General features: G+C 48.3%; 1 protein-coding gene across 7 annotated transcripts in view; it reads right to left on the bottom strand.

Annotated features, from left to right (window-relative positions):
- Window positions 1–26,800, bottom strand: part of VWA3A (von Willebrand factor A domain containing 3A) — a 58,042-nt gene that overhangs the window by 18,604 nt on the left and 12,638 nt on the right. For 6 of the 7 annotated variants that reach the window (XR_009349174.1, XM_059154412.1, XM_059154408.1 and 3 more), the window contains 15 exons: window positions 22,306–22,404; window positions 20,847–20,953; window positions 17,609–17,734; window positions 17,193–17,301; window positions 16,893–16,958; window positions 14,414–14,539; window positions 11,700–11,835; window positions 11,486–11,589; window positions 10,685–10,765; window positions 10,166–10,260; window positions 8,534–8,653; window positions 4,651–4,725; window positions 4,332–4,476; window positions 3,724–3,919; window positions 1,114–1,184 (listed from right to left, as the gene is read on the bottom strand). Coding sequence is in view for 6 of the 7 variants with exons in the window: in XM_059154412.1 (XP_059010395.1) it covers window positions 1,114–1,184; window positions 3,724–3,919; window positions 4,332–4,476; window positions 4,651–4,725; window positions 8,534–8,653; window positions 10,166–10,260; window positions 10,685–10,765; window positions 11,486–11,589; window positions 11,700–11,835; window positions 14,414–14,539; window positions 16,893–16,958; window positions 17,193–17,301; window positions 17,609–17,734; window positions 20,847–20,953; window positions 22,306–22,404 (1,656 nt within the window). In the remaining variant the exon portion in view is untranslated. The remainder of the gene's footprint in view (window positions 1–1,113; window positions 1,185–3,723; window positions 3,920–4,331; window positions 4,477–4,650; window positions 4,726–8,533; window positions 8,654–10,165; window positions 10,261–10,684; window positions 10,766–11,485; window positions 11,590–11,699; window positions 11,836–14,413; window positions 14,540–16,892; window positions 16,959–17,192; window positions 17,302–17,608; window positions 17,735–20,846; window positions 20,954–22,305; window positions 22,405–26,800) is intronic. The other variant, XM_059154410.1, reaches the window with a different exon arrangement.

Raw genomic sequence — 26,800 nt, 5'->3', positions numbered from 1 at the left:
GGGAGGGGAGCCCATTGAAGGTGGAGGCAGAGGGGGCGCCTGGGTGGCTCAGTGGGTTAAGCCTCTGCCTTCGGCTCAGGTCATGATCTCAGGGTCCTGGGATCCAGCCCTACACTGGGCTCTCTGCTTAGCAGGGGGCCTGCTTCCCCCCACCCCCTGCCTGCCTCTCTGCCTACTCGTGATCTCTCTCTCTCCGTCAAACAAAAAAAGGTGGAGGCGGAACTGGGAGCTGTGTTGCCACCGCTAAGGTATGCCAAGGACTGCTGGTGACAAGGACTCTATCCTTGACTAAACTTTAGTTGGTCTCCTCTGAGCACTCTTCTTGACTCAGCCTTGACTTGGGCCTACTAAACCAAGTTTTAGCAAAGAATCCCGTTAAGCCTGTTTGGCAAGAATCCCCCTACCCTTAATATCTAATTAAGCTCCTCTTAGTAAATTTCTGTCCACTGACCCTTTTGCTATATTGGCTATAAATCCTTAGCTATCTTGGCTGTATTCAGAGCTGAGTTCCCTCTCTCTCCTCTACTGTAGTGGTCTCAGATAAAGTCTTCCTTCCTATTTTTAACAAGCATCCAGTGCAATTTTTTTTTAATTAAAAATTATTTTTTATAAACATATAATGTATTTTTATCCCCAGGGGTATAGGTCTGTGAATCGCCAGGTTTACACACTTCACAGCACTCACCATAGCACATACCCTCCCCAATGTCCATAACCCAACCACCCTCCCTCCCCCCAGCAACCCTCAGTTTGTTTTGTGAGATTAAGAGTCACTTCTGGTTTGTCTCCCTCCCGATCCCATCTTGTTTCATTTATTCTTTTCTTACCCCCCAAACCCAGTGCAATTTTTTAAAACACCAGCCAGCACCAAAACACCAGCCAGCACCAAAACACCAGCCAGCACCAGAAGCTTGAAAGGGGTAAGGAGGGATTCTCCCCAGAGCCCTCAGAGGGAGCACGGCCTCTCTGACACCTCGAGTTTAGACTTCTGGCATCTGAAACTGAGAGGACAGATCTCTCTTGCTTTAAGCTGCCTCGTTTGTGGTCCTTTATACGGCAGCCCCAAGACACTACTAGAGAAGGGCAGTCATTTGCTCCACATCTAAGGCCTACCTTCTGGGAGTAGTTGAAAGCCTTTTCCTTCTCAGACATGATGGCATTGATGTCATCGCTTTCGAAAATACCTAGACACAAAGCACACCGTGAGCCTGGAGAAGGCGTGTAGATCCCAGCAAGCATCCACGTCTGTACACAGCAGGGTTGTGTGGAGGTGACCTGAGCTGATCAGCCCTACCCCACGCCATCCGGTGGTGGAGGCGACGGGCAGGTATAGCGCCGCTCCCAGCAGGGGCGCTGGCCCAGCCAACCTCTCACCCAGAGGAAGGATGAATTCAGAGCAATGGTCCTGCTAGTCCAGTGAATAAAAATACCCACCTTTCTGTTATTTGAAGTATCTAGTGTCTGTAGGGAATACTGCCTTCTTATTTGAGAGGGACTGGACTGCAATGACTAAGAAGACAGCTTCTGAGGTTGGCCTGCCTGTGTTCAACTCCTGGTTCCACCTCTTACTACCTGTGTGTTTTGGGCTCTTTGTCTCAGCTTTCTCATCTGTAAAATGGGGATAATAGTAACCCACTTCATAGGGTTATCGCGAGGCACGAATAACAATATATGTAACACGCTTGGAACCATGTCTGGCATGTGATAACTGTTGTAGACAGTGTGCTGTTGTTAGTAATAGTCACCAACGATAACTTGAATGTGTATGTCTAGCACTTGCCACGGGGAGAGCGGGGTAACAGGGGCCGCAGAGTTCCGGCCCCAGCTACGCCACTAATTTTATAAGCACCGGTAACTCATGTCCCTGGGAGTCATTTCTTCATTTGTAAATCAGAGAGGGTGGAATGTACTAGTGCGTCCTGAACCTCAGTCTCTGTTGTATCCCAACAACGTAGGGGAACTTCACCATTTCCCCTTACCTGCATAGCACCTAAACCATTATCTCCTTTATATGTATTTTACCAAGTTACTTAAAATCATATGTATTATTGGCGTATGTGAGTTTCATGATACAACATAAACGACTGGACTTTTGCATATACTGTGAAATGATCACTATAATGTCTATCTAACATTTTTTAAGACTTTTTTTAAAAGATTTTTAATTTATTTATTCAATAGAGATCACAAGTAGGCAGAGAGGCAGGCAGAGAGAGAGAGGAGGAAGCAGGCTTCCCGCCACGCAGAGAGCCCGACGCGGGGCTCGATCCCAGGACCCTGGGATCATGACCTGAGCTGAAGTTAGAGGCTTAACCCACTGAGTCACCCAGGCGCCCCTCTACCTAACATATTTAAAAGTATATTTAAAAAAAGAAAACTTAAGGGGGACTGGGTGGCTCAGTGGACTAAGCATCTGATTTTTTTTTTTTAAAGATTTTATTTATTTAAGAGAGAGAGGCAGTGAGAGAGAGCATGAGAGAGGAGAAGGTCAGAAGGAGAAGCAGACACCCGTGGAGCTGGGAGCCCGATGCGGGACTCAATCCCAGGACGCCGGGATCATGACCTGAGCTGAAGGCAGTCGCCCAACCAACTGAGCCACCCAGGCATCCCAAGTTAGCACTTTTTAATGAAATGTTAAAATAATCAAATAACTACTTAGGGAAGAAAAAAAAAAAAACCAACAACCTTTTTCTCTATCCTCCTAGATTTCTCCAACTGGGCAAATAAAACTGACAAAGACAGATTAACAAGGGAAAAACAGAATATATTAACCTGGGCAGCATGCACACAGGCAGGAGAAACTCAGCAATTCAGAAGGTATGATTGGAAGTTGGGGCCTATGTGGTGTCTTAGCCAAGGACAGCTTGGGGCACCAGGGTGGCTCAGCTGGTTAGGCATCTGCGTTCAGCTCAGGGTCCTGAGCTGAATTCAGCTCGAGTCCTGCATCAGGCTCCCTGCTCAGTGGGGAGTCTGCTTTTCCCTCTACCCTTCCTCCCTTATCGTGATCTCTCTCTCTCTCAAATAAATAAAATCTTTAAAAAACAACAACAACAAGGGGCACCTGAGTGGCTCAGTGGGTTAAGCCTCTGCCTTCAGCTCAGGTCATGATCTCAGGGTCCTGGGATTGAGCCTCGCATCGGGCTCTCTGCTCAGGGGGAAGCCTGCTTCCTCCTCTCTCTGCCTGCCTCTCTGCCTACTTGTGATCTCTGCCAAATAAATAAATAAAATCTTTAAATAAACAAGTAAATAAATAAAATAATTTAAAGTAGGTTTACTTTTTTTTTTACTTTAAAAAATTGTGGTAAAATATTCTTAACCTAAAATGGACCATATGAACCCCCCCTTTTTTTTGAAGATTTATTTATTTATTTTAGAGAGAGAGAGAGAGAGAGAGAGAGAGAGCACAAGCAGGAGGGGCAGAGGGGGCGGGAGAGAGAATCTCACGCTGACCCCGTGCTAAGCGTGGAGCCCAAGGCGGGGCTTGATCTCACAACCCTGAGATCAGGACTTGAGCAGGAACCTAGAGTGAGATGTTTAACCGACGGTGCGACCCAGGCGGCCCCCATTTGAACCATGTTTGAAGTGTGCAATTCAGTGCCATTAAGTACGGTCACATCATGGTGTGGCCCTCACCACCACCCGTCTCCAGAATGGGAACTCTGGAGATTTCCGAGTGGGGTTTTTCCCGTGCCCCTCGTCTGGAACACATCTACCCTCGCGCACCTGTGTCTCCAAACCAGTGGAAGCGTCCCGCAGTAGCCTGGGTGACCTCCCGGTAGGCGGCGGCTGTGTCAGTGCGGCTGGCATAGTGGGCCGGGGGCGTGAGGTCCATCTGAGGCTCGCCCACGTAGAAGAGACACACGTTCAGCTGGAGGTCGCAGCCCCCACAGGCCTCAGCCATGTAGGCGCTGAGCAGGGGCTGTGGGGGGAAGAGAGGGCAGGAGGGACCCCATGGCTGAGGGCTCCTGAGGGGCTGCTCTCAGGTCCAAGGAGCCTAATCCTCTTTCCTCGGGTCCCGTGGGCTGCTCTAATATGTGGTGCCGAGGAAAGAAAGGTATCTGGGGTTGGACAATTAATAGGGCATGGCTGGGGAGCGGACCCGAGAGCCTTCCAGAAGCATGGACATCTCCCAGGAGCTTGTGAGGAAGGCAGACTCTCAGGTCCCAGGCCAGGCCTTCCAAACAGGATCTGCGTCTTAACAACAACCCCAGGTAGCCCTTCTGCACATTGACGTCTAGTTTGGAGAATCGGGCTGGAGAAATCTATTGCTAGGCATCCACCGAGGGGAAGATTCGGGGTCACAAAGGATACCCAGGACAAGGCCTCCTCACCATGTCCTGGTCAGGGATGCCCCCCGTGAAGAGGTAGATGCCCTGGGACTGGTATTTGTCTTTGTCCTTGAAGTCCACTTCCACAGCCTTCCGCAGGGCGCTGAGGACATTCCGGCTTCCCTGACACCGCAGGCTCAGTGCCCACCTGGGAGGCAAGGCGGGCCAGCTGAGGGGGGCCAGCTGAGGAGGCCAGCTGAGGGGGGCCGGCCCGAGGCCCCAGGGGGGAGGGTGGGGATTCTGCCAGAGAGAGGGACAGAGCCAATAGCACCACAGAGGCTGTCCTCAGACACAGCAGGAGCAGTCTCAGTCAGTCACCTACCGCCAGGCACTTTGTAGGTTTTCGTGGCTCACGGCAACCATCTCAGGCCTCCAGCTTTCAATCGTACTTCCAAATCTTGGGAGGGAAGGAAAAAGGACATGCTCTTAAGGGAGAGATTTATCCATGCTACGCCCCAGGTTTTTGGGGTTCCCGACTGTTAGGGGGACAAAATTCTGATTACACCCCGAAATGTTAGGGGTGTCACTGGCCTGGGCCAGCCACAAGACTTCCTTGCGAGCCATGATGTGTCACAGCACATTTGCAGTGCGAACAGAGCTGGGGGTCTCAAGACTCAGGGCCAGGAATAGCTCCAGCCAGATTTCTGACTTCCCCACCCCTCAAAGGAGGGAGTCATTGGCCCATTTTAAATTCCCCTAGAACTGATTCAGCTGCACAACTCAGTTTTCTTTTTTTTTTTTTTTTACTCTGTCTGTACTATAGTTTTTTGTTTGTTTTTTAAGACTTTACATATTTATTTGAGAGCGAGCATGCACACGAGCCAGGGAAGGCAAAGAGAACAGGGAGAGGGAGAATCAGATCTCTGCTGAGCAGGGAGCCCGACATGGGGCTCGATCCCAGGACCCTGGGATCACGACCTGAGCTAAAGTCAGATGCTTAACTGACTGAGCCACCTAGGCGCCCCTATAGTTTTTAATTAATTAAAAAACAAAAACAAAAACAAAAAAACCCGCATCATCTCACTTCCCTATGAGATAGAATTTAAATCCTTGAAAAGAGGACTGATCCTCTTTACCAAAGAAAGGGTGTTCCCTCTCTGGCTCAAGATGAATTCGCCCACCTGGCCTTCTGAGACTCTGCCCACAGATACCTCCTGCCCCACTGTCTCTGCACATGTTAAAGTCTGTCCATTCTTTTTTTTTTTTTTTTTAAGATTTTATTTATTTATTTGACAGAGATCACAAGTAGGCAGAGAGGCAGGCAGAGAGAGAGGAGGAAGCAGTCTCCCCGCTGAGCAGAGAGCCCAATGCGGGGCTCGATCCCAGGACCCTGGGATATGACCTGAGCCCAAGGCAGAGGCTTTAACCCACTGAGTCACCCAGGTGCCCAAGTCTGTCTGTCCATTCTGAAAAATAACTTCCTCTTTCTCCCAGGGTCCACTCCACTAGCCACTTTTCTTTCCCGTGTCTGGACCAGCTCCCTGGAAAACAATGTCCCACCACCTCCTCAGCTTCTCCTTCCTCCGAAACCCACGTCAGTCAAGCACCTGGTAGGTTGTCTGGCAAATATTAACAATGACCTCCTTCCCCCTCTCATGAAAATATCTACTGTAGTTGGATAATAAATCCACTACTACAGTTTGATAAAAATTGTAACAACATCTGGAGGGTAAAAATTCCTCCAATTTTATTCCCCAGAAAAAGTTCTGTTAACTTTATATTCTTTTGGATTAAAAAAAAAAAAAAATAGAAAGTATAGGGGCACCTGGGCCGTTGGTAGAGCATCACATTATCACCAGCACTGGGCAGTGTTGTTATTTTGAAACTTTTAAATATTCGGTTGCCAAACTGAATTGCAAAAAAAAAAAAAGAGAAATTATATGTCATTGTTTTGTTATCAGTGAACTCTACTGCTCAATTTAGTGGATTCCTTTGTCCGTGCCTTCCGCTTCGCTTCTGCAGGACCAGACTCTGCTCCTCTCTGAGCTGTGGCGTCTTGAACCATCCTCCCCTGGTTTTCCTCCCCATCTCTGGCTGCTCCGCTCTCCTGTTCCTTTGGTGTTTCCCCTCCTCTGCCCGCCCTCCAGACATCAGAGCCTGGCCGGTTCTGCCTTCGGATGTCTTCTCCTCCCTTCCCATCTCCACAGGTACGCTTCACGCCGTTCTCAACCACACAACCGGAATGTCGGTGGCCCCCAAACTTGTATTTCCTGACAGGAATCCCTCACTGGGCTCCCTACAGCTCTAGGAACTCTGTGCTCAGTGGGTCCGCTGGAGAGTCTCTCTCCCGCTCCTTTCAATCCTTCCTCACTCATACTCTCTCTCAAATAAATAAATAAAAACTTTTTTTAAAAATTTATTTATTTATTAGAGAGAGCGAGTGCACAGCACAGCACAGTCTGGGAAGAGAGACAGAGGGAGAGAGAGAGAGAGGAAGAAGCAAGCCCCCCACTGAGCAGGGAGCCCGACGTGGAGCTTGATCCCAGGACCCTGGGATCATGACCTGAGCTGAAGGCAGACACTCAACCGACTGAGCTACAGATAAATAAATAAATCTTTTTTATAGTTGCCCCAAATAAATAAATATTATAAGTGGATTCCTTTTCTTTCTTCCCTAATTTTGGAAAAGGCACGCCATTAGAATACACAAAACTATATATATTTAAATTATAGGCAACTATATATAAGTTATATATAACTATATATATACAAGATTTAAGTATATGATATATAATTATATATAATTTAAATATATAGCTACATATCTTGTATTTTCCCACAAAATTTATTTAAAATCTGGTAAAAAAAAGAACTAAGAAAACCATAGGTGTGTTGCACAGGTATCAGTAATACATTTTATATAAAATTCTAGCAAACAAAATTCAGCAATCATAATTCCATGGCTGACAGATTATTACTGGCTAAATATCACCAAGATCTGAGGTGATAATACAAGAGGGTTGTGATCACCAATGCCGCACAGAAATCATGAAGATATGGATTAGATACATTATAATACATTCTTATTATAGATATGTGTGGGTATATATACATACGCACACACATATATACATTATTTAATTAAGATTTTATTTTTGGGACGCCTGGGTGGCTCAGTTGGTTGAGCAGCTGCCTTCGGCTCAGGTCATGATCCCAGCGTCCTGGGATCGAGTCCCACATCGGGCTCCTTGCTTGGTGGGGAGCCTGCTTCTCCCTCTGCCTGCCACTCTGTCTGCCTGTGCTTTCTCTCGCTTCTCTCTCTATGACAAATAAATAAATAAAATCTTTAAAAAAAAAAAAAAAAAAAAAAAAAAAAAAAAAAGATTTTATTTTTAAGTAATATCTACATCCAGTGTGGGACTTGAACTCACAACCCCTAGATCCAGAGTGGCATGTTCCCCTGACTGAGCCACCCAGGTGCCCCTGTTAGATATGATTTTTAAAATATATATTCTATATGCAACGTTTTTATTTTAAACATATGTACCAAATTATTTATATGTAAAATACATACTTTTATATGTAAAAATATATACTTTAAATACATATAACTTCTATGTATTTTATAGTAACACATAACTTAAATATATCTAGTTATATATATAAATCCATATAATTGCATTTGGAATTGGAATCTTTTTTTTTTAAAGATTTTATTTATTTAACAGACAGAAATCACAAGTAGGCAGAGAGGTGGGGAGTGGGGGCGAAGCAGGCTCCCCGCTGAGCAGAGAGCCGGATGCGGGGCTCAATCCCAGGACCCTGGGATCATGACCTGAGCCGAAGGCAGAGGCTTAACCCACTGAGCCACCCAGGGGCCCCAGGAATTGGAATCTTAAATGCTCGACATACTGCAGCTTGCTAGTCCTGAACTGGGACCTAATACTGGGGCATACCCAGGGGCCCTTCTTTCGCTCTTTTCTGTTTATCAGCTCAGAATCCAAATGGGGCAATGGGCTGAGTTACTTTATCTTGGCTGATAGAGCAGCGTGTTTGGAGGCCACTTACCACCTTCGCCCCAGTGGGACTGTCCTGCAGCCATTTAATTATTCAATACCCCCAAACAAGATGACTTGAGTCAGATAAACTGATGGCCGTCCTGGGAGGCTGGGTGCTGGTGCGATGTCATCTAGCTACCTGCCAGGAGCCTCCGCACATGCGACCCCTGCCCCCTGCCCCCCTCCCCCCGGGAGCTAGGAGCTTACGCGATGATGTTGAAGCAGTCCTTGTTGGACAACTGCTCCTCCAGCAGAAGCCGCAGGGAGTGCTGGATATGAATAATGTACATGGAATTGGTCACAGAGATATCCAGCAGTATAACCACCCTAAAAAGAAACACAAGCTTTACGAGGAGAACCGAATCTCTCAGATAATGTTTGTTTTGTTCCATTTTACTATTTAAAGTTTTTCCAGGGGAGTTTTCCCATGCCCGACTCAACAGCTGGCCAAAATCTTCTCTGTGGTGTGAGGTCAACGGGAGTGGGTTTACAACGGTAGACGAAGGGGGTCGTGGAAGCTTCTCTCCCCAGGGGCTCCTAGTGTGGAGTAAAGTCGCGGGCGGAGATGGTTTATGGGCCAGGGGGCTGCCTAGAATGATTTTCACACACATCCCCTGTTTTAAAGCACCAGCATTCACTGTTATCATAGGCTGGGGGCTCAGGAGGGGAAACAGAGACTAGGTAAGGAAATGAGATGGGGAATTTGGTGTATCTGGGCCTCTGGGGAAAGAAATGTATCTTTTTGTTGCTTCTCTCTCTTTTAAGATCCCCAGTCCCATCTGGCCTTCTTTCGGACTTCAGATCAATTCCCAGCTCCACCGTCCACTCTCATTTTGAGACAGCAGGTATGGTTCCATTTACTAAATTTTTTTTTTAGCGTATGTGCTGCCAAAGTGAGCACGAGACAGCAATTATCAATGGCAGAAGAAAATCCACTGGATGTAGAGTCAGAAGATCTTGGTTCAGGTCCTACTGCCTGCGTGACTTAGGCAAGTCTGATCCTTGGCCTGTTCAACTATGAACTATTCATAATGAGGCTCCCCACAGGGTTGCTTTGAGAATTAAATGGTAGACTAGTATGGTGCTTTGTATGTGGTAATGCATCCAGTAAGGTATGGAATGGTTAGGATGCTATGAACGGCTCCAGGTCTTTCTCCCTGCTCAGGATCCAGCCCCTCCCCTCACAACAGCACCCTGATTTCCCTTTGAAAAACTCCTCTGCCCCTGTCAGTCCTTTTGATTTGGGTGGAACAGACCCACACCAAGCTTGAAGGGTGGGCATTTGACATTAGGCAGTGAGAACATCCTACCTTCCAGACCACAGAGAATAGCTCCTGGACGGGTCCTGCCCCAAGCCCTGGGAGAGCTAACCTGGTAGAAGGTAAGTGCGGAGCTCAGGTGGCTATCCTGCTATGAGGAAGGGAAAACCTGCCTGACAACAGAGCCAACAGTGAAGGAGGCAGAGCTGAGAGATGGAGATACATTCTTGATACGCATGAACCCCTGGATGGAGCCGTGCCTGAAGACAGCAATCAAATCTACCTGAGAATTTTCAGTTACCTTCAACCAGACCTCCCTGTTTTGTTTAAGCCAATTGGCATTTAGTTTCGGTTGCTTTTTAACTGAAAGAATCCCGAGTAACACAATGATGACAGTATTGATATTGATGATGGTAGTGGTGACTTTCCTCAAGGGTTCTGCTGAGTAATCGTTGATCCTTAATCTAAGGGATGGTTTCTGATGCTACTAAGAGGGAATTCATGAGTTGGATAAGTGCTTATGTCACACATGAGACTCACAAAGGACAAGAACACAAGAACACTACTTGAGAGAAGGTACCTTTTTTCGCAGACGGTGCCCCAGATTCTTCGGCTGGCCAGGGAGAGCCACTCGATCCGTCTCTCGTATGTCCGAAGAGCTCTGCTGAGCTGTTTCTGCAACAGAAACATGGGCCACACAGAGTGAGCAATGGACCAAGGAGGATGGCCGGTTAAGGGGTCTGTGGGGGAAGGTTGGCTTCTGAGGTTGGGGCCATGGGTATCCAGGCAGTATAAACATTCCACTGAATCCTGGGTGAATCTGTCACAAGACCAGGAAGACAATAGTCCACATATTTCATTGCCTGGAATGGGAGAGGAAGTAGATCTTGCCCCCAAAAGATTAGAGACTTCTGTTTGTTTGACAGGCCCCTGCCTGGGGAGCAGGTGGAGGAAGTTCTAGAGGCACCAGGAGGCAGAGCACAGTCTGTTTATAGGAGGGAGTTTGGTCAATGGCTTGCTGTCTCCACATTCCATGGCGCCTTCCACCTGTGCCCTCTTCCCAAACCCCATACACTGACCAACTGGACCCATTACTAACCTGGTACTCATGGAGGAAGGGTGGGTCCACGTGAACATTCTTCACTGTCCCATCATGCCATTCAAACTGTACCATTGCTTTCTGCACTCAGGTGTGGCCAGGATGGGCAACAGGTGAACAGAGCACATACAGGGAAGGATTACACATTTAACTGGGGCACTGGGCTCTCCAAACCAGATGTTTGAGAGGGAAATGGGCCTCGAGCACATCTGGGGTCAGGTTATGCCTCCCTGGTCACGGCTACAGAAGGCCTTGAGGACCGTGGTCCCAGAATGCACCATTCCTCACAGCAAGCCAGGCTGCCTTCTGGGGAGGGTCTTCCAAACATCAGAGCCTTGATACAAGATACAGTTGGTTTTGGAGTAGCAGCGTCGGGAGACCTTCAAACATACTGGGCATGGATTCTTGGGTTTGAGAACCCGGATAAACCTTCATGGACACTTGGAAAATCGAATTTTTCATCTTCCACTAAGTCATCACATCCACCTACTGTGATGACTTAGTGAAGATGAAAAATTCGAGTCAGGAGGTGGTGACTTGCTCCCTTATCCCTGATTGCTCCCTCTGGCCCCATCTTCCAGAGTTCAGTTTCAATCTTTGCAAAACAGCCGTTAGAGTAGATGTGATGAGAGTTCTAGAAAGTTCTAGAAAGTTCTAGAAAGCGTGCCTCCCACTCCAAGCCCTCAGACCCAGGCTCCTCGTGCTCTGACTTATGACTCTCCTTTCCTGAATATTTAAGAAGGGAAAGGTCACAGAGGAGCCCCCTGCAGAAGACCAGAAAGAACTCTGAATTTGAGTTACCTCATGGATAGTTGAAGAGACTGTTTTCTGGAGAATGGGCACAAATTCCTCCACAGGAGAGAATGCATTGGGTGCCAGAACCTGATAAAGGCTTAGCTTTTTGGCTGTAAAAATAAACAGTGGGGGTTTGAGATACAGCTCTTAAAGCCCCAGAGGGGTTATGCCTTTTCATCAGTCACCTGAGTATGGGGTTCTGCCCTCTTTGGGGACTTACCTTTTAGGCCATTGATCTTTAGCCATTCTGCAGAAGTCTTGTCCAAGTTTGGGAACTCAATTGTGAGGGGACCCTCATGCTTTGGGGGTTTAGGCAAGAGACCTGTGAGTGGCCCTTTTGCAATCTCTGTGGAAATCTAAATTAAATTTAAAAGCCCATATTACAAAATCGTATTTTAGAGTTGAGAAGTCCTGAGTCTCCCCAGCCCACCCAGTTCCCTTAAATGGAACATCTGAAAACATGACGCCGTAAATTAAAGGCAATTCTGCTGTTCCCTCCCCATCCCCTTTCCTGGAGGTTGCTGGAATTTCCAGGGTAAGGAGATGTCCCCAGCAACTTGCTTCCTCTTTGATTTGTCCGTCCTCGGCCCCTTCCCCGCCCTTACCATCAAGATCAGCACTTTGGGCTCTGAGATGGTGGTGGCCTCTCCATGAACTCCTAACACAAGGCTTCGAAGTAAAAAGTAACTCCTACACCAGGTCATTTTAGGAGCCCTGGTCTAGCCCGGCCTTCCCTCACCCACATTTACGAACTGAAAGCCTGAGTTTTCGAGATGTTAAATCGTAACTCACGTTTAAAGAAGACACAGAACAGCAATTCCCAAATTTTAGGCATTTGAGTAGCTCCTTCATGAATTTTTCTAAATCTGAGTACCACTGTACTATTACTTAGAATTTTTAAAAATATTTAATTAATTAATTTATTTATTTATTTTAAATATTTTATTTACTTATTTGACAGAGAGAGATCACAAGCAGACAGAGAGGCAGGCAGAGGGAGAGGAGGAAGCAGGCTCCCCGCTGAGCAGAGAGCCCGATGCGGGGCTCGATCCCAGAACTCTGAGATCATGACCTGAGGCGAAGGCAGCGGCTTAACCCACTGAGCCACCCAGGCGCCCCTTATTTTTGCTTTTAAAGATTTTATTTATTTGAGAGAGAGCAAGAGAGAAAGAATGGGGGGAGCAGCAGAGGGGGAGGGAGAAGCAGACTCTGTGCTGAGCAGGAAACTCAATGCAGGGCCCGATCCCATGACCCTGAGATCATGATATGAACCGAAATCCAGAACCAGACGCTCAACTGACTGAGCTACCCAACTGTCTGTAAAGATTTTACTTTTTTTTTTTTTTAAGATTTTATTTATTTATTTGACACAGAGAGAGAGATCACAAGTAGGCAGAGACAGGCAAAGAGAGGAGGAAGCAGGCTCCCTGCTGAGCAGAGAGCCTGATGCGGGGGCTCGATCCCAAGACCCTGAGATCATGACCTGAGCTGAAGGCAGAGGCTTAATCTGCTGAGCCACCCAGGCGTCCCAAAGATTTTACTTTTAAGTATTCTCTTAAGTATTCACCTAACATGGAGCTTGAACTAAAAAATCCAAGATCTAGAGTTGCATGCTCCACTGACTGAGCCAGCCAGGCACACCTAGAATTTTTAAAAAAATAAATCAAGAGGGTATGTGCTACAGTTGAGTGCTGTGAAGTGTGTAAACCTGGTGATTCAGAGACCTGTACCCCTGGGGCTAATAATACATTATATGTTTATTAAAAAATAAATAAATAAATAAAATTTTAAAAAATAAATAAAATATGGGGGCGCCTGTGTGGCTCAGTGGGTTAAAGCCTCTGCCTTCAGCTCAGGTCATGATCTCAGGGTCCTGGAATCGGCCTGAATCCGGCTCTCTGCTCAGCGGGAGCCTCTTTCCTCCTCTCTCTCTGCCTGCTTCTCTGCCTACTTTTGATCTCTGTCTGTCCAATAAATAAATTTTAAAAATAGACCAAATGTGCAACAGTAAAGCTTAATTGTTCATTTAATTTTAAAAACTGACTTTCTTTTTTGTACTCAAATAATTTTAGAAAGATGTATTACTACCATATGAGCTAGTTTTAACTACACAGCCTTTGGCTCAGGTCATGATCCCAGGGTCCTGGGATTGAGCCCCGCATCGGGCTCTCTGCTCTGCGGGGAGCCTGCTTCCTCCTCTCTCTCTGCCTGCCTCTCTGCCTGCTTGTGATCTCTGTCAGATAAAAAAAAAAAAAAAAATTAATCCATGTACCACTTTGTAACTGTCATGCAAACCACGACTGATACACGCATTGCATTGTGGGAAACTCCTGGCTGAGGTTTTGACATCAGATCGACCCCAGGTTCAATTCAAACTTCATCTGTCTCTGTCTCTGGGATCTGAGGCAAACTATTTAGTCCTCTGACTTCAGATTCCACATCCGTAAAAGAGGGGTCACAATATATCTACAGCAGACTGTTGCTGTTATGCGAAAATAAGGTATTTAAAGAAATAGGCATTGTGCCTCTTAGAATGAGCCCTCAGTAAACGAGTGAGCAATTCATTGTCTTTTTAAAATATAAACAAATGAAGCCCTGGGTGGCAAAGACCATCTTCAAGATGGCCCACTCTGTGCGGCTGAGGTGTTCATCCTTCTCGAAATTGAGGGGTAGGGAGGGGACAGTGGAAGGTAGGCATGGTGGGACGAGCCTGCTGGCCTTTCTCTGAAATACACTTTTCAGTCAGAAAATCCATCAGGATCCTTGGGCACAGTGGAAGGCCCACCCAGCTCAGAGCTGTGGGGCTCAGCAGAGGGCACGGCCTTGCCTTCTCTGTCAGCGCACGGCGGCCTCAGCAGCCACGCTCTCAGAGAGACGGGTGAGAAACGAGGATCCCGTGAGGCCAGCTCCGGAGTCTTCGCCTACACCACCCACCTCCTTCATCATGCTGGTTAGTTCCTCACAGGGGGTCCTATGGCGCAAGGCTTGGATGTGGCCCAGGAGGCTCTGGGCTTTCTGGATTTCTGCCAGCAGCCGGTCCGTGTCCCAGCTAGTGTAGACCTGGGGGTAGGAGGAGCAATCAGCCATGAGAGGTCACTTGGCTTCTAGCAGGAAAGGGCAAGCAGCCGTGTCACTTCCTAAAGCTGAGTGGTGGACTGGTTACACCCAACTTTATAAACTAGGGTCTGTGTGCTGGATAGAGCTGCCAACTTGGTGTGTTCTATTTCTACAGTATTTCCCTGCAGTGTTATTAAATAACTGAAGGGTTTTCTAACCTTAAAGATACAGAGGGGCACCTGGGTGGCTCAGTGGGTTAAGCCTCTGCCTTCGGCTCAGGTCATGATCTCAGGGTCCTGGGATGGAGTCCCACATCGGGCTCTCTGCTTGGCAGGGAACCAGCTTCCTCCTCTCTCTCTCTCCGCCTGCCTCTCTGCCTACTTGTGATCTCGCTCTGTCAAATAAATGAATAAAATCTTAAAAAAAAAAATAAAAGGACAGCTACAAGCCGTGAGGATGGGGAGAACCAGAACACTTGCCCATGGCTAGTGGGAAACAGACTGGCGGTTCCTCAAAGAATTAGACACAGAATTACCACATAACCCAGCAGTTCCCCTTGTAGGTAGATAACCCCAAAGTAATTGCAAACGGGAACTCAGATACTTGTAAACTAATGTTCCTAGCAGTTCACGACCACCAAAGAGTGGAGATAACCCGAGTGTCCATCAGCGGAAGAATGGACACACAGATGGTTGTAGATCTAGAAAATAAATCAGCCATAAAAAGAATGAAGCTCTGAGACCGGCCACAACATAGATGACCCTGAAAACATGATACTGACGTAAAGACGACAGATACAAAATGTGTATGATTCCATTTATACAAAATACCCAGAATAGGCAAATCCACCGAGACAGGAAGCAGGCTGGTGGTTTCCAGAGGTGTGGGGGAGGAGACAGGAGGAGTCATGGGTTAATGAGTACAGAATTTTCTTTTGGGGGGATGAACATGTTTTGGAACTGGATAAAAGGGGTGGTTGCACAACACTGTGAATGGACTAAGCGCTGCTAATTGTTCCCTTTAAAGTGGGTAACTTTATGTTCTATGACTTTCACCTCCATTTAAAAAAAAATGTAAAGAAGTCACACAGACACGCAGATCCAGATCTCTGGCTCTTGGACTAGTGAAGACCTAGTAGAATCGGAGTCACACTCCTCCAGAGCAACGAAGGGGTTGGGCTGAGGCTGAGCAGAGGCATCTCTCTAGATGGGGTAAGCGCTACCTCATCCTCCACAGCCTCCCCCTGGCCCAAATCAGCTTAAGTTTTTCACTATCCTTCTACTGTTTTCTGGGTTTTCGTTTATATTAAAATTGGACAATGAACTTTGTTGTACCACAACTTTATCAAGAAAAAGAAATACAGAAGCCAAGAGGGCCACAGGCTTTTAGATAAAAGATTTCTCTTTTTGGATGGTTTATTTATTTGAGAGAGGGAGAGCGAGAGCATGCGTGAGCAGGGGGAGGGGCAGAGGGAGAGGGAGAGGGTAGGCAGACTGCTTACCAGCAAGGAGCCCAATACCAGGCTCCTCCCATGACCCTGAGGTCATGACCTGAGCCGACACCAAGAATCAGACTCTTAACAGACTGAGCCCATCCAGGCACCCCTAAAAGATTTCTTAAATCAGCCAGTTGCATTCATTTACCGTACCTTCCTAGCCCCTGTGATCTGTGGCCTCAACAGAGTCTGGGAAATGGTGTAACCAGAAGGGAAGTAACCGAGGAAAAAGTTGTCTAGACCTTGGCTCCTGGTGTGAAATGCTAGACTTTGTGACACTTGAAATGCAGACATTCATTGGCTTAAGGCTATTCATGGTTACAAGCAAGACACATCCTGCGAGCTTTGGAATCTCAGTCGGCCAGTGGCTCCACACACACATTTGCTGATCGCTACCTCCATCATGGACACAGGGTGTGTGATGCTGAATCGAAGGTTCATTCAGAACTGACTGCGGCGGGTCCTCTGCAGTAGCAGGGATGTGTCTTGGAGGAAGACCAGAGGCAACTGTTTCAGACTCAGCTTTGGTGGGAGCAGAGGTGGGGGGCAGAGCCCATGTTGACGACAGCTGGATAGAGATTCAGGATTCTACCACCGAGGTTTTAAAAGGACTCTAGGCTCACTGGTGTGCAATCCACTCATCATGCACACCCAGGAAAGGATCTCCTGTGACTTCATGCTGTTCCTGTTCTTCCCCTATTCATCTTCACCTGATTATACTTGTGCAAACCCATTGAATATGGCAGCGAGGAGGGGAAGCAAGTCCATAGTGTGGTCTGTCCTGGCCCAGGTCCTCCAGGCACAGCCTGGGAGGCAGGCAGGCAGGGAGGAGAGGGGCCGCGTGTTGGCAGAAGGACTTACCTCTGTTTCTGGGCTGTAGCAGTGGTAGTAGCCCCCAAGAGCTTCTGCAAGGTTCTTTAGGACAGCCTGTGGGGATGGTGACAGGGTCAGCATCCTCACTGGGACAATGCCAGTAGTCCCATAAGCTTCTCCTTGACTGAACCTCCCAACTGCCCCAAGGAAGAAGCAGGTACAAGGCGAGTCATGTTCTGGTCCACAGCTTGGTGGTGGTGGGCAATCCATGCATGGACCCTCCAAGATGGCCCAGCTAGATCCCTATGGCCAGTCCAAGGGAAATGTTGGGGAATCCCCAGTACTTACAAGGGGGACTTGATTGTTACATTTGTAGGTGATGATGTGGGTGATGAGGCCCCTTCCCAAGGTGGACTGTTGGATGTAGTTAGACAGAACTTCAGAAGGCTGATCTGGGCTGGGGAGAAGACAGAAGGGGAAAAGGGGGTAGCCCAGGTCAGATCACTTTGAGGACATTCCAGAGAAAATGGGAATATCTACCAAATCTAACTGACCACCTGTGTGTCTCAGGTCACTTGTGGCAGATGCGAGGTAGAGTGGACTGCAGGCCTGGTCTGACCTGGGTGCCCTGCCCAACACCTGTGGATGGACGACTTGTGAACAAACTCTTTCTCTCAAGCCTGTGTGTAGAGCCCTGCGCCATGGTCTGTGGTTCTCCAGCCTCCTTCATGTGGTCTGTTACCCACGTAGGTAATGAAACCTACCAGCTTCTCATGATGGTCACCAGAGAATTCAGCTCCTTCAGGGTGAAGATCTTCCTCAGGGCTTGTAGCAAATTGCTGCCTCCCTCAGGCCGTAGCTTCTTCACCCAGAGTTTCAGTTCCTGGAGGCTGAGGAGAAAAATACCCAACCACAGTGCTCTTCTGAGGTGCCAGGCCCAGGGCAAACATGAGCTCATTTCAGACTAACAATAATTCTTTTTTTAAGGTTTATTCTATTTATTTGAGAAAGAGAGAGAGAGAGAGAGCATGAGCAGGGGGAGAGGGAGAAGCAGACTCCCCACTGAGCAGGGAACCCATGCGGGGCTCCATCCCAGGACCCTGAGATCATGACCTGAGCCATAAGGCAGATGCTCAACCAACTGAGCCACCCAGGTGCCCCAGACTAACAGTAATTCTTGAGGGGAACCCCTTTCTTCCAATTTTATAGATGAGCAAACGGAGTTCGGACTTGCCCAAGGTGATACTGTAAGCAAATGGCCAACTCCAGGATTTCAAACCAGGCTGGACTCTAACGACCCTGCTATTAGAGGTCCTGGGCTAAGCTCCTTCTCTGCACCCCAAGCCATCAAACACTCCCCCAAATGTTGAGTTAACCCCCCTGACCCCAAGAGGGCTCCTGGAGGAGGCACCTTGGCTGTGTGTCTGCCTCTCACATGGGCTGGGATACACCCTAGAGCCAAGACGGAAAGCGACTTCACGCAGCGCTTCCTTGATGAAATACCTCCCACGCTACCGTGAAAGAGCTCTGCTCTTTCCATTTTTCTTTCCTTCTGACAGAAAAAAATAAAATTAAAGATAAAATAAAAATCAAATTAAAAAAAAAAATCTCAGCTTGTTGCCAGTAAGTCTGTCTTTCATTACTACAAGCTCTCAGGCTCCCTTCCACACAAAGGGAGAGCAGATCCCAGGCTGACCGTCGTCTCCAGGCTGATAGGTTTCAAGTTGGAATTTGATATTATTGTTTTATTTGCTTTCATTGTATTTATTGTGATGGCTGCAATCTAACTACAGCAAGTGATATGGGCTTCTTGTTCTGGTTCTGATCGTATCCTTCAATTATACATGTAGAGTTTTATTTTATTTTTTTTTAAAGATTTTCTTTATTTGCCAGAGAGCGTGTGCACAAGCAGAGAGAAGCAGAGAGAAGCGCTCCCCACTGAGCAAGGAGCCTGATGCAGGACTCAATACCAGGACCCTAGGATCATGACCCGAGCTGAAGGCAGCAGCTTAACCCACTGAGCCACTCAGGCATCCCTAGAGTTGATGTTTTAAAACAGTACAGGTGGGGCGGGGCGCCTGGGTGGGTTAAGCCTCTGCTTTCGGCTCAGGTCATGATCTCAGGGTCCTGGAATTGAGCCCCACATCGGGCTCTCTGCTCAGTGGGGAGCCTGCTTCCTCCTCTCTCTCTGCCTGCCTCTCTGCCTACTTGTGATCTCTGTCTGTCAAATAAATAAATAAAATCTTAAAAAAAAAAAAAAAAGTACAGATGGGGGTTCCTGGGTGGCTCAGTCGGTTGAGCGCCTCTTTTTTTTTTAATGTTTTTTTTTTTTTTTTAAGATTTTCTTTCTTTATTTGACAGACAGAGATCACAAGTAGGCAGAGAGAGAGGGGGGAAGCAGGATCCCTGCTGAGCAGAGAGCCCAACGTGGGGCTCAATCCCAAGACCCTGAGATCATGTCCTGAGCCGAAGGCAGAGGCTTTAACCCACGGAGCCACCCCGGCACCCCGAGCGACTGACTCTTGATTTCAGCTCAGGTCATGGTCTCGGATTCCTGGGATCGAGCCCCAGTTCAGGCTCCATGCTCAGCACGGAGTCTGTCTGCTTGAGGACTCTCTCCCTCCCTCTGCCTACCCCCTACCACTCATGCTCACTCTCTGTCTCTAAAATAAATAAATAAATCTTAAAAAAAAAAAAAAAAACCCACAAAATAGTACACGTGGCAGAGATATGACCCAAATGACAAATGGCCTCTAGGAATGACTGAAATGAGAAGCTCTTGCCTGTGACCTCATGGTGACTCCTAGGTCTGACATCCTGGAGATTGGGGTCTACCAGGAACAGAAACCACAGAAAAAAAAAAAAAAAAAAAAAAAAAAACGCTTTCCTCATCAAGGACCTGCCACCTGCCAGATCCTTATACCTCACCTCCTGTCCACAGGAGCTGAGTGATGGTTAGGTATCCATGGCCTCACTCGGGTAAGGAGAGTTCAAGGATGGGTCAAGGCCACCCAGTAACTGTCAGAGCAGGACACAGAGCCAGTGCTGTTGGAGCTGGGCCCTTCTCTAGCCAGAAGGGCTCCTCCTTACAGCCAGTGCCGAGCCAGGGGACCTCTATCCCAGAAATGCATATAGGGTTTTTTCCTAGGAATCTACTCTGGGCTTTGGTAGCCAATCTGGGCTCTGCCCCTCTGGGCAAGCACCCTAACCTGAGTCCCAGTTTTTTCATAATCAAAATGGGGAAAAGAATCCTATTACATGTGCTGGCATAAGAATTAAATAAGATAGCCCATGAAAAGTGCTTAGTGTGGCACCGAACACCTGGTGAGTGGTTAAGGATATTTTCTTCATGGAAAAGAAATTTTTAGTTACTGGAATAAGTAGAAATTGTTACACATCTTCTCTCTGTCCCCCCATAACCCCACAAACTAGAGACATCCAAATAAAGGACTAGTTAAATCATAGTACATGTATACAGTGGAATACTATACAGCCATTAACAAGGAATGAGGGAGATCTGTGTGGACTGAGGGGAAGACATTCAAATCAAGGGCAAAGGGCAAGAGAGTGTAATGCGTGTCTGTTTCTGTCTCAGTAAAAGAGGATAAACATACCGACACACGTACATGACACACTGCGGAAGTAGGGAGAAGAAACAAGTATTGGGAGGTGAGAGAGAGACTCTCTTTCTTTGCACTTTCAATCTGTGTGGATTTTTAAAGATGCATTATTTTCAAAATAACATAACGTTCTTCGCTAGTTGGCTAGAGAAAAATGGCGCCTTGCGGTTTTCTTGTGTTTTCATTTTGAGGGTGGCTCGCAAGGGCGGCCACTTTGCTCAAGGTTACGGATCCCCATGTTTCCACTCTGTGAGCTGTCTCCTTGTACTCACACCCCTGATGGGGTCTCAGGTCTGTACTGTATTCATTCAAGAAACACACCATCGTGGAGGGACGACAAAGAACAAGCGGACACCCTGGCCAAGGCCAGGAGGTCACTCACGTGGAGGAGCTCACTTCCGCCGGTTCTGGCCAGAGGGCGCTGGCGGTGGAGCCGAAGGACAGGACATAGAGCTTCTCTTTGTGGCTCAGCTGCTCCTCAACGAGGCTCTGGCAGACAAAAGGACATATTGGTTCCTGGAGCCTCGGGCCACGTGGAGCCTGGCTTCACTCCTCACATTGGGGCTGGCTCCTGGGGACCAGGGTATCAGCCATGCTGGGACGGGGCTGCTTCGTGGCCCCAAGCCAACACTTGCTTCCTGCCCACTGAGTCTCATGGGAGTGTGCCCTGGTGGCCCATCCCATACAGGGAGCCTTTAGCCTGGCAGACCGCCCTCGGAGATCGTGCCTCCCTCCGTCCCAGTGACTGGGGACTGATGTCTTCTGGACCAGCTCCTCCAGGGCTGCCACACACTTTGGTCATTGACTAGGAGTAGGGATGAGCCTCTTGGCTACTCTCTCAGCCTGTGCTGCTGCTGCACCCTTCCCAGTGGCATCCAGGGAGGAGGTTGGGGGCCGGGGTTTCTCTCAACAGCACAGGAGGTGGGGATGCCACAGTGGGCACAACGCCAGCCTATGCGATGCATTTGAGCTGCAGCCGATGACTAACCAACGTGACACAGCTCCTCCTCTTCTTCCTGGCTAGGTAGAACTTCATCCGTCCGTCACCAACACAGACCTTGCCCTGGCTAATATGAGACCAAGCCCACCTGGGGGGATCTCTAGAAACTCAGCCCTGAGGACTTGTCATGAAGCCCCGTTACCTGACATCTGCTGAGACCAGGAGCGGGGGGACAAGTCTGGATGACTCACCCATGTTGAGCCCTATGAACGGCCTAAATGCTTGCATCCAGAGCTCTAGGGGTTCCCATAAGAAAAGAGCCACCCCTACATCAGTGCACACAGGTTACAGGGGTTTTCCTTTCTGAGTACTTAATTTGCACAAACTCCTTCCATCCTGTGACAGCCCTGGCAGGTGGCCACTGTTGTCACCTGCATTTTACAAATGAGGTAACTGAGGCACAGAGAGATTCGGCAGCAGGGTCTCAGCCCAGAAGTGGCAGAGGTGGCCAGTCATCTGCCTCCAGAGTTCTCGGTTTCTTTGTTGTGGACACGCCAAGGAAAACAAAACGGGCCCTGGGTCCAGAAAAGGCCAGGAGGCCAGTGCCAGGCTGTGCTGGAAACAGTCCACTTTCCAGGAGCTGGGGGCTCTTGCGGCAAAGTCTAGTTAGTAGGGACTGTTGTGGTGAGAATACTAGAAGCTCACACAGGAACTGAAAATGAACTTGACATATTTCCTTAACGGTAGGTGCTAATTAAGTGTGAACCATGCTTTGCAAAACACCCCATTTTGCAGTTGCTAGAAACAAAGCCATTCCACAACGCTCACAAAGGGGAGGGTGTGTGTATGTGGGGTGGGGGTGGGGGGGTGTTCCAGGTACTTCTCTGCCTGAGAAACTTACCAGGAAGTCATTTTGGAACTCCTCTTTCTGAGAGCCACTGCTGACGGCTGACGCATCAATGACAATGCCCACTCTGGCTCCCTTGATGAGGCCAAATACCTAAAACCAAAGAGGGCCGTGGGAGCAACCAGCACAGCCCTGCGTTCCCTTAAACTCTCTCACCGGGCAGTTCCGTGTGATGTGGAAGTTGGGACACACCCCTGACCTCAAAAATCAGCAGGAGGCAGGCCCATTTTACAGAGGGAAAAGCAAAACCCGATGTCCTGACTTCAGTTCTGGGCATTACCTGCTCCTAAAAACCTATTCTTTTCTTTTTTCTTAAAGATTTTATTTATTTATTAGACAGACAGGGATCACACATAGGCAGAAAGGCAGGTGGGTGGGGCGGGGAGGCGGGGAGGCGGGGGAAGCAGGCTCCCTGCCGAGCAGAGAGCCCGATGTGGGGCTCAAACCCAGGACCCTGGGATCACGACCTGAGCCGAAGGCAGAGGCTTTAACCCACTGAGCCACCCAGGCGCCCCACTAAAACCTATTCTTTACGAGGTTTTTTTACATTTATATGTTTATATTTACAGTCCACCCCTATAAAGTAAGCCACGTCCATTAAAGAAAATTCAGAGACGACAGGAAAGCATCCTTCATAAGACCTAAAGTCCACTGTCTAATGAATCAGGATTTTATTCCATTTCCTCCGTCTCCTTATTTGTTTTCCACCCACTCTACCAACCCAAGGCAGATGTGCCAAGCTTGCCGGCTGCCGCGGTATTTCTGTGAGTTTCTAATTCCGTGCCTAACAGTGAGCCCGCTGTCCCGGCCGACGCAGTCCCCCTCTGCCGAGGAACGTTCATCCTCCTGCAGCTGTGTCGCGAACTGGGGTTTGCAGCGACGGATGGTTCTCCGGGGGCTGTGGGATCCATCTGATGCTTTTTGCCTTAAATCCCACTTTACTACATGCCAAATTTTCCTGCTCAATTCATTTCCTTATGCTCCCAGAGGGGTATTTTATCTCTCTCACACCTCAACATTCCATGTCTAGGCTTCCCCCACAGGCGAGCTTGGCTCCAATTTCACTAAGAGAAACAAGCCAGAGTTTTTTTTTTTAAAGATTTTATTTATTTATTTGACAGACAGAGATCACAAGTAGGCAGAGAAGAGGCAGAGAGAGAGGAAGGGAAGCAGGCCCCCTGCGGAGCAGAGAGCCCGATGTGGGACTCGATCCCAGGACCCTGAGATCATGACCTGAGCCGAAGGCAGCGGCTTAACCCACTGAGCCACCCAGGTGCCCAGAGTTTTGTTTTTTAAATCTGTTGAGGCAGAATCTATTAACCTGCCTGCCTCTTTGCCCACACACTTGGCCTTTCCCCTCTGTTAACAATGTATCTATAGCAACTACCAAAGCTCTAAGGCCAACCCTTTGACTCCCATTAAGGGCTCTTGTCTTGCCTAACAGGGACTTTGCTACTGTAATCATCTCTTCTCCTGGACCACCAGATCCTTCCTTATCTACTGTGCTGTTTCCATCACCACACAAATTACAAAATACTATTGCCTATCTGAAAAAGGAAATAAACCTTTCAGGACCCCACCCCTCCCTCCTGCTCCCCGACCTCATTTCTCTGCTTCCCGTAAGGTTCTCACCTCCCCACTCCCCAGAAGCTACATTTATCAAGGGGATCAATGACCTCTTGCCAAACCCAATGGTCAAATGTAAGTTCTCCACGGGCACTAATTCTGAGTAGTATAGGACACCCTTTGGCTGGGTCCAGGATGTAACAAGTTGAAGCTCTTAATGAGGACACGTGTCTTTCAGGACATCACGTTTTCCTGGTTTCTCCCCCACTTGCTGGCCAGTTCTTCTTGCCCTCCCCCACCCCCTCCCCAGGTCGGCTTCGTGGGTGGAACGTCCTGGGAACTTGTTAGACGCAAAATCTCAAGTCCCACCCCAGATCTGCCCAATTCGAGTCTGCATTTGAACAAAATTCCTCTCCCTACCACCCCTACCACCGAAAGGGATTTGGCTGCCATCGATGTTTGAGAAGTACAGGGCTAGGGCTCCCTCTTCCTTTTCCTTCCTTATCTACACCAGGATTTGTCAACCCCTCATCTACTGACATAGGGACCTGGGCGATCCTCTGTTGTGGGGAGCCGACCAGTACGTGGTGGGATGTTCGGCAGTTTCCCTGGCAATCTCCCCTCTCGGTCTCGACAACCAGACATTTCTGCGGACGTTGCCAAACGTCTCCTGGTGGGCAAAATCGCAACCCCCACCCCAATGAAGAACCCCTGTTCTGCATTCATTCCCTAAATGATCTCATGTGTCTCGAGGATTTGAATCCTATTTGCACACTGACGTGCAGTGTCCATGGGCAGGCAGGGCTCTCGGCAGCTCCAAACATACGGATTCAATGTCTGGCTCCTTGTCTCTGCCCAGATGGCTGTAAACCTCTCAGACTTCATATGGTGAAACCCAGACATCCTATTTTCCTCCTCCCGCCTGGCCGTCTTGTGCGTGGCATTCAACAGACCCAGGCACTTTGGCGGCAAACCCATGCAACCCATCAGCTGTGCTGCGGGCTCCACCTTCGAGACACACCCTGAGTCCCCCCTCTCTCATCCCACGCATCCTGGCTTTTGAGCCTAAGTCACCACCGTCCGTACCTGGCCTTTGTTCTCGATAGTCAATTTATGAAGCAGCCACAATGATCTTTTTGGAAAAGCCTCACCTATGGAATGAGATCCGAACTCTGCAAGGCCATTCCTGATTCTAGCCTCGTCTCCCCCTCCTTCGCTGGATGGCTCACTCTGTGTTTGCTACACTGGCCTGCTTGCGGCTTCTAGAACATGCCAAGCTTGATCCTCTCTCAGAGCCTTGGCATTTGCTGTTCTTCTGCCTGGAATGTTCTCTCCTAGATCTCTACTTGGGAGTGCCCTCATTTCGTTCAGGTGTCTTTCACAGATGTCTCCTTCTTGACCATTCTAAATAGCCCTCCTTCCGGTGCACCTGGTGTGGGGTGGGACTCAGTCAGTGAAGTGTCTGCCTTTGGCCAGGGTCATGATCTGCAGGTCCCGGGGATCGAATTCCGTGGAGGCTGCTTCTCCCTCTCTCTTTCCCCTGCTAATGCTCCTTCTCACACCCTCTCGCAAATAAATAAATAAAATCGTAGGGGCACCTGGGTGGCTCAGTGGGTTAAGCCGCTGCCTTCGGCTCAGGTCATGATCTCAGGGCGCTGGGATCGAGTCCTGCATCAGGCTCTCTGCTCAGCAGGGAGCCTGCTTCCTCCTCTCTCACTCTGCCTGCCTCTCTGCCTGCTTGTGATCTCTCTCTGTCAAATAAATAAATAAAATCTTTTTTAAAAAATCATAAAAATTAAAAAAAATACAAAAAACCTCCATCTATCCTACTCTCTATTCTCTTACCCTGCTTTATTTTTCTTTACAGCTATCACTAACTTGACCTGACATAGGATTTGCTAATTACGCATTGTCTGTCCCCCCCTGGGCTATAATCTCCACGAAGGTGGGACCGTCCTATTGGTCGTGTTTCTAGTCCTCAATCCGGGACTGGGGCCTGATGTGTAGTAGTTGTCCAATCAGTATCTGTTGAATTCATGACCCAAACGAACGCTGAGGACTCCTAGGACATTTCCAATCCTCAGGGGCCAAAAGGAGTTCAAATCCAGGACCAGTTCTATTCCTTTTAAAATGTACAGAAACTGCCTTTAGAGCTTTTATAATTGAAAACATTCATTCTCTTAAGCTTAGTCATTGGAACTCTAGACATTTATCCTGTAAAGTAACTGGGTGAGTTCATAGGAGGGAATTGGAGTCCGGCAATGCCAGATACTCCCATTTTTCAAGAGAGAGCTAAAAACAGACATAAACATGAAACACCAGAATTTTAAATCTTGGCAACTAACTCGAGAAATATTTTAAACTACGAGGGCCAAGAAAAACGTGGCTGTGGGCCAGATTTGCCAGCATGCCTCTCGTTTATAAGCCCTGCTTTTCTCCTCCATAAATACGGAAACAGACACCCAGAGAAGTGAGGCCACTTGCTGACGGGGCCTTGCTGACAGTAGTTGGGAAGCGGGCCCAGGATGGTCTGTCCATCACCCCGGGCTACATCAGCACCCACGAGACCCACGAGTTGGTTTAAGAGTGATTTCTTCTTTGGGATCTAGTCTGGGCTGGTTTCATGTCTCCTCTGTGGCTTCATCAGAAAAGGGTACAGTGGGGCATGTGAGTGGCTCCATCAGTTCAGCATCTGACTCATGGTTTCCGCTCAGGCCATGATCTCAGGGTCGTGAGATCCACCGCCACCCTCTTTCCGGCCCCACACTCATGGGGGAGTGTGCTGGAGATTCTCTCTCCCTCTCCCTCTGCCCCTCCCGCTCAGGTGCCCCCCCCTCTCTAAAATAAATAAATACATCTTTTAAAAAAGAAAGAAAGAAAAAGAATAAAACCAACCCAGAGGAAAGCAGAGCCCAGAGACCAA

Source organism: Mustela lutreola, chromosome 17 (assembly GCF_030435805.1).
Source record: "Mustela lutreola isolate mMusLut2 chromosome 17, mMusLut2.pri, whole genome shotgun sequence".
NCBI lineage: Eukaryota > Metazoa > Chordata > Mammalia > Carnivora > Mustelidae > Mustela > Mustela lutreola.
Note: the sequence above shows the minus strand (reverse complement) of the source record. Positions and strands in the feature narration are given on the sequence as shown.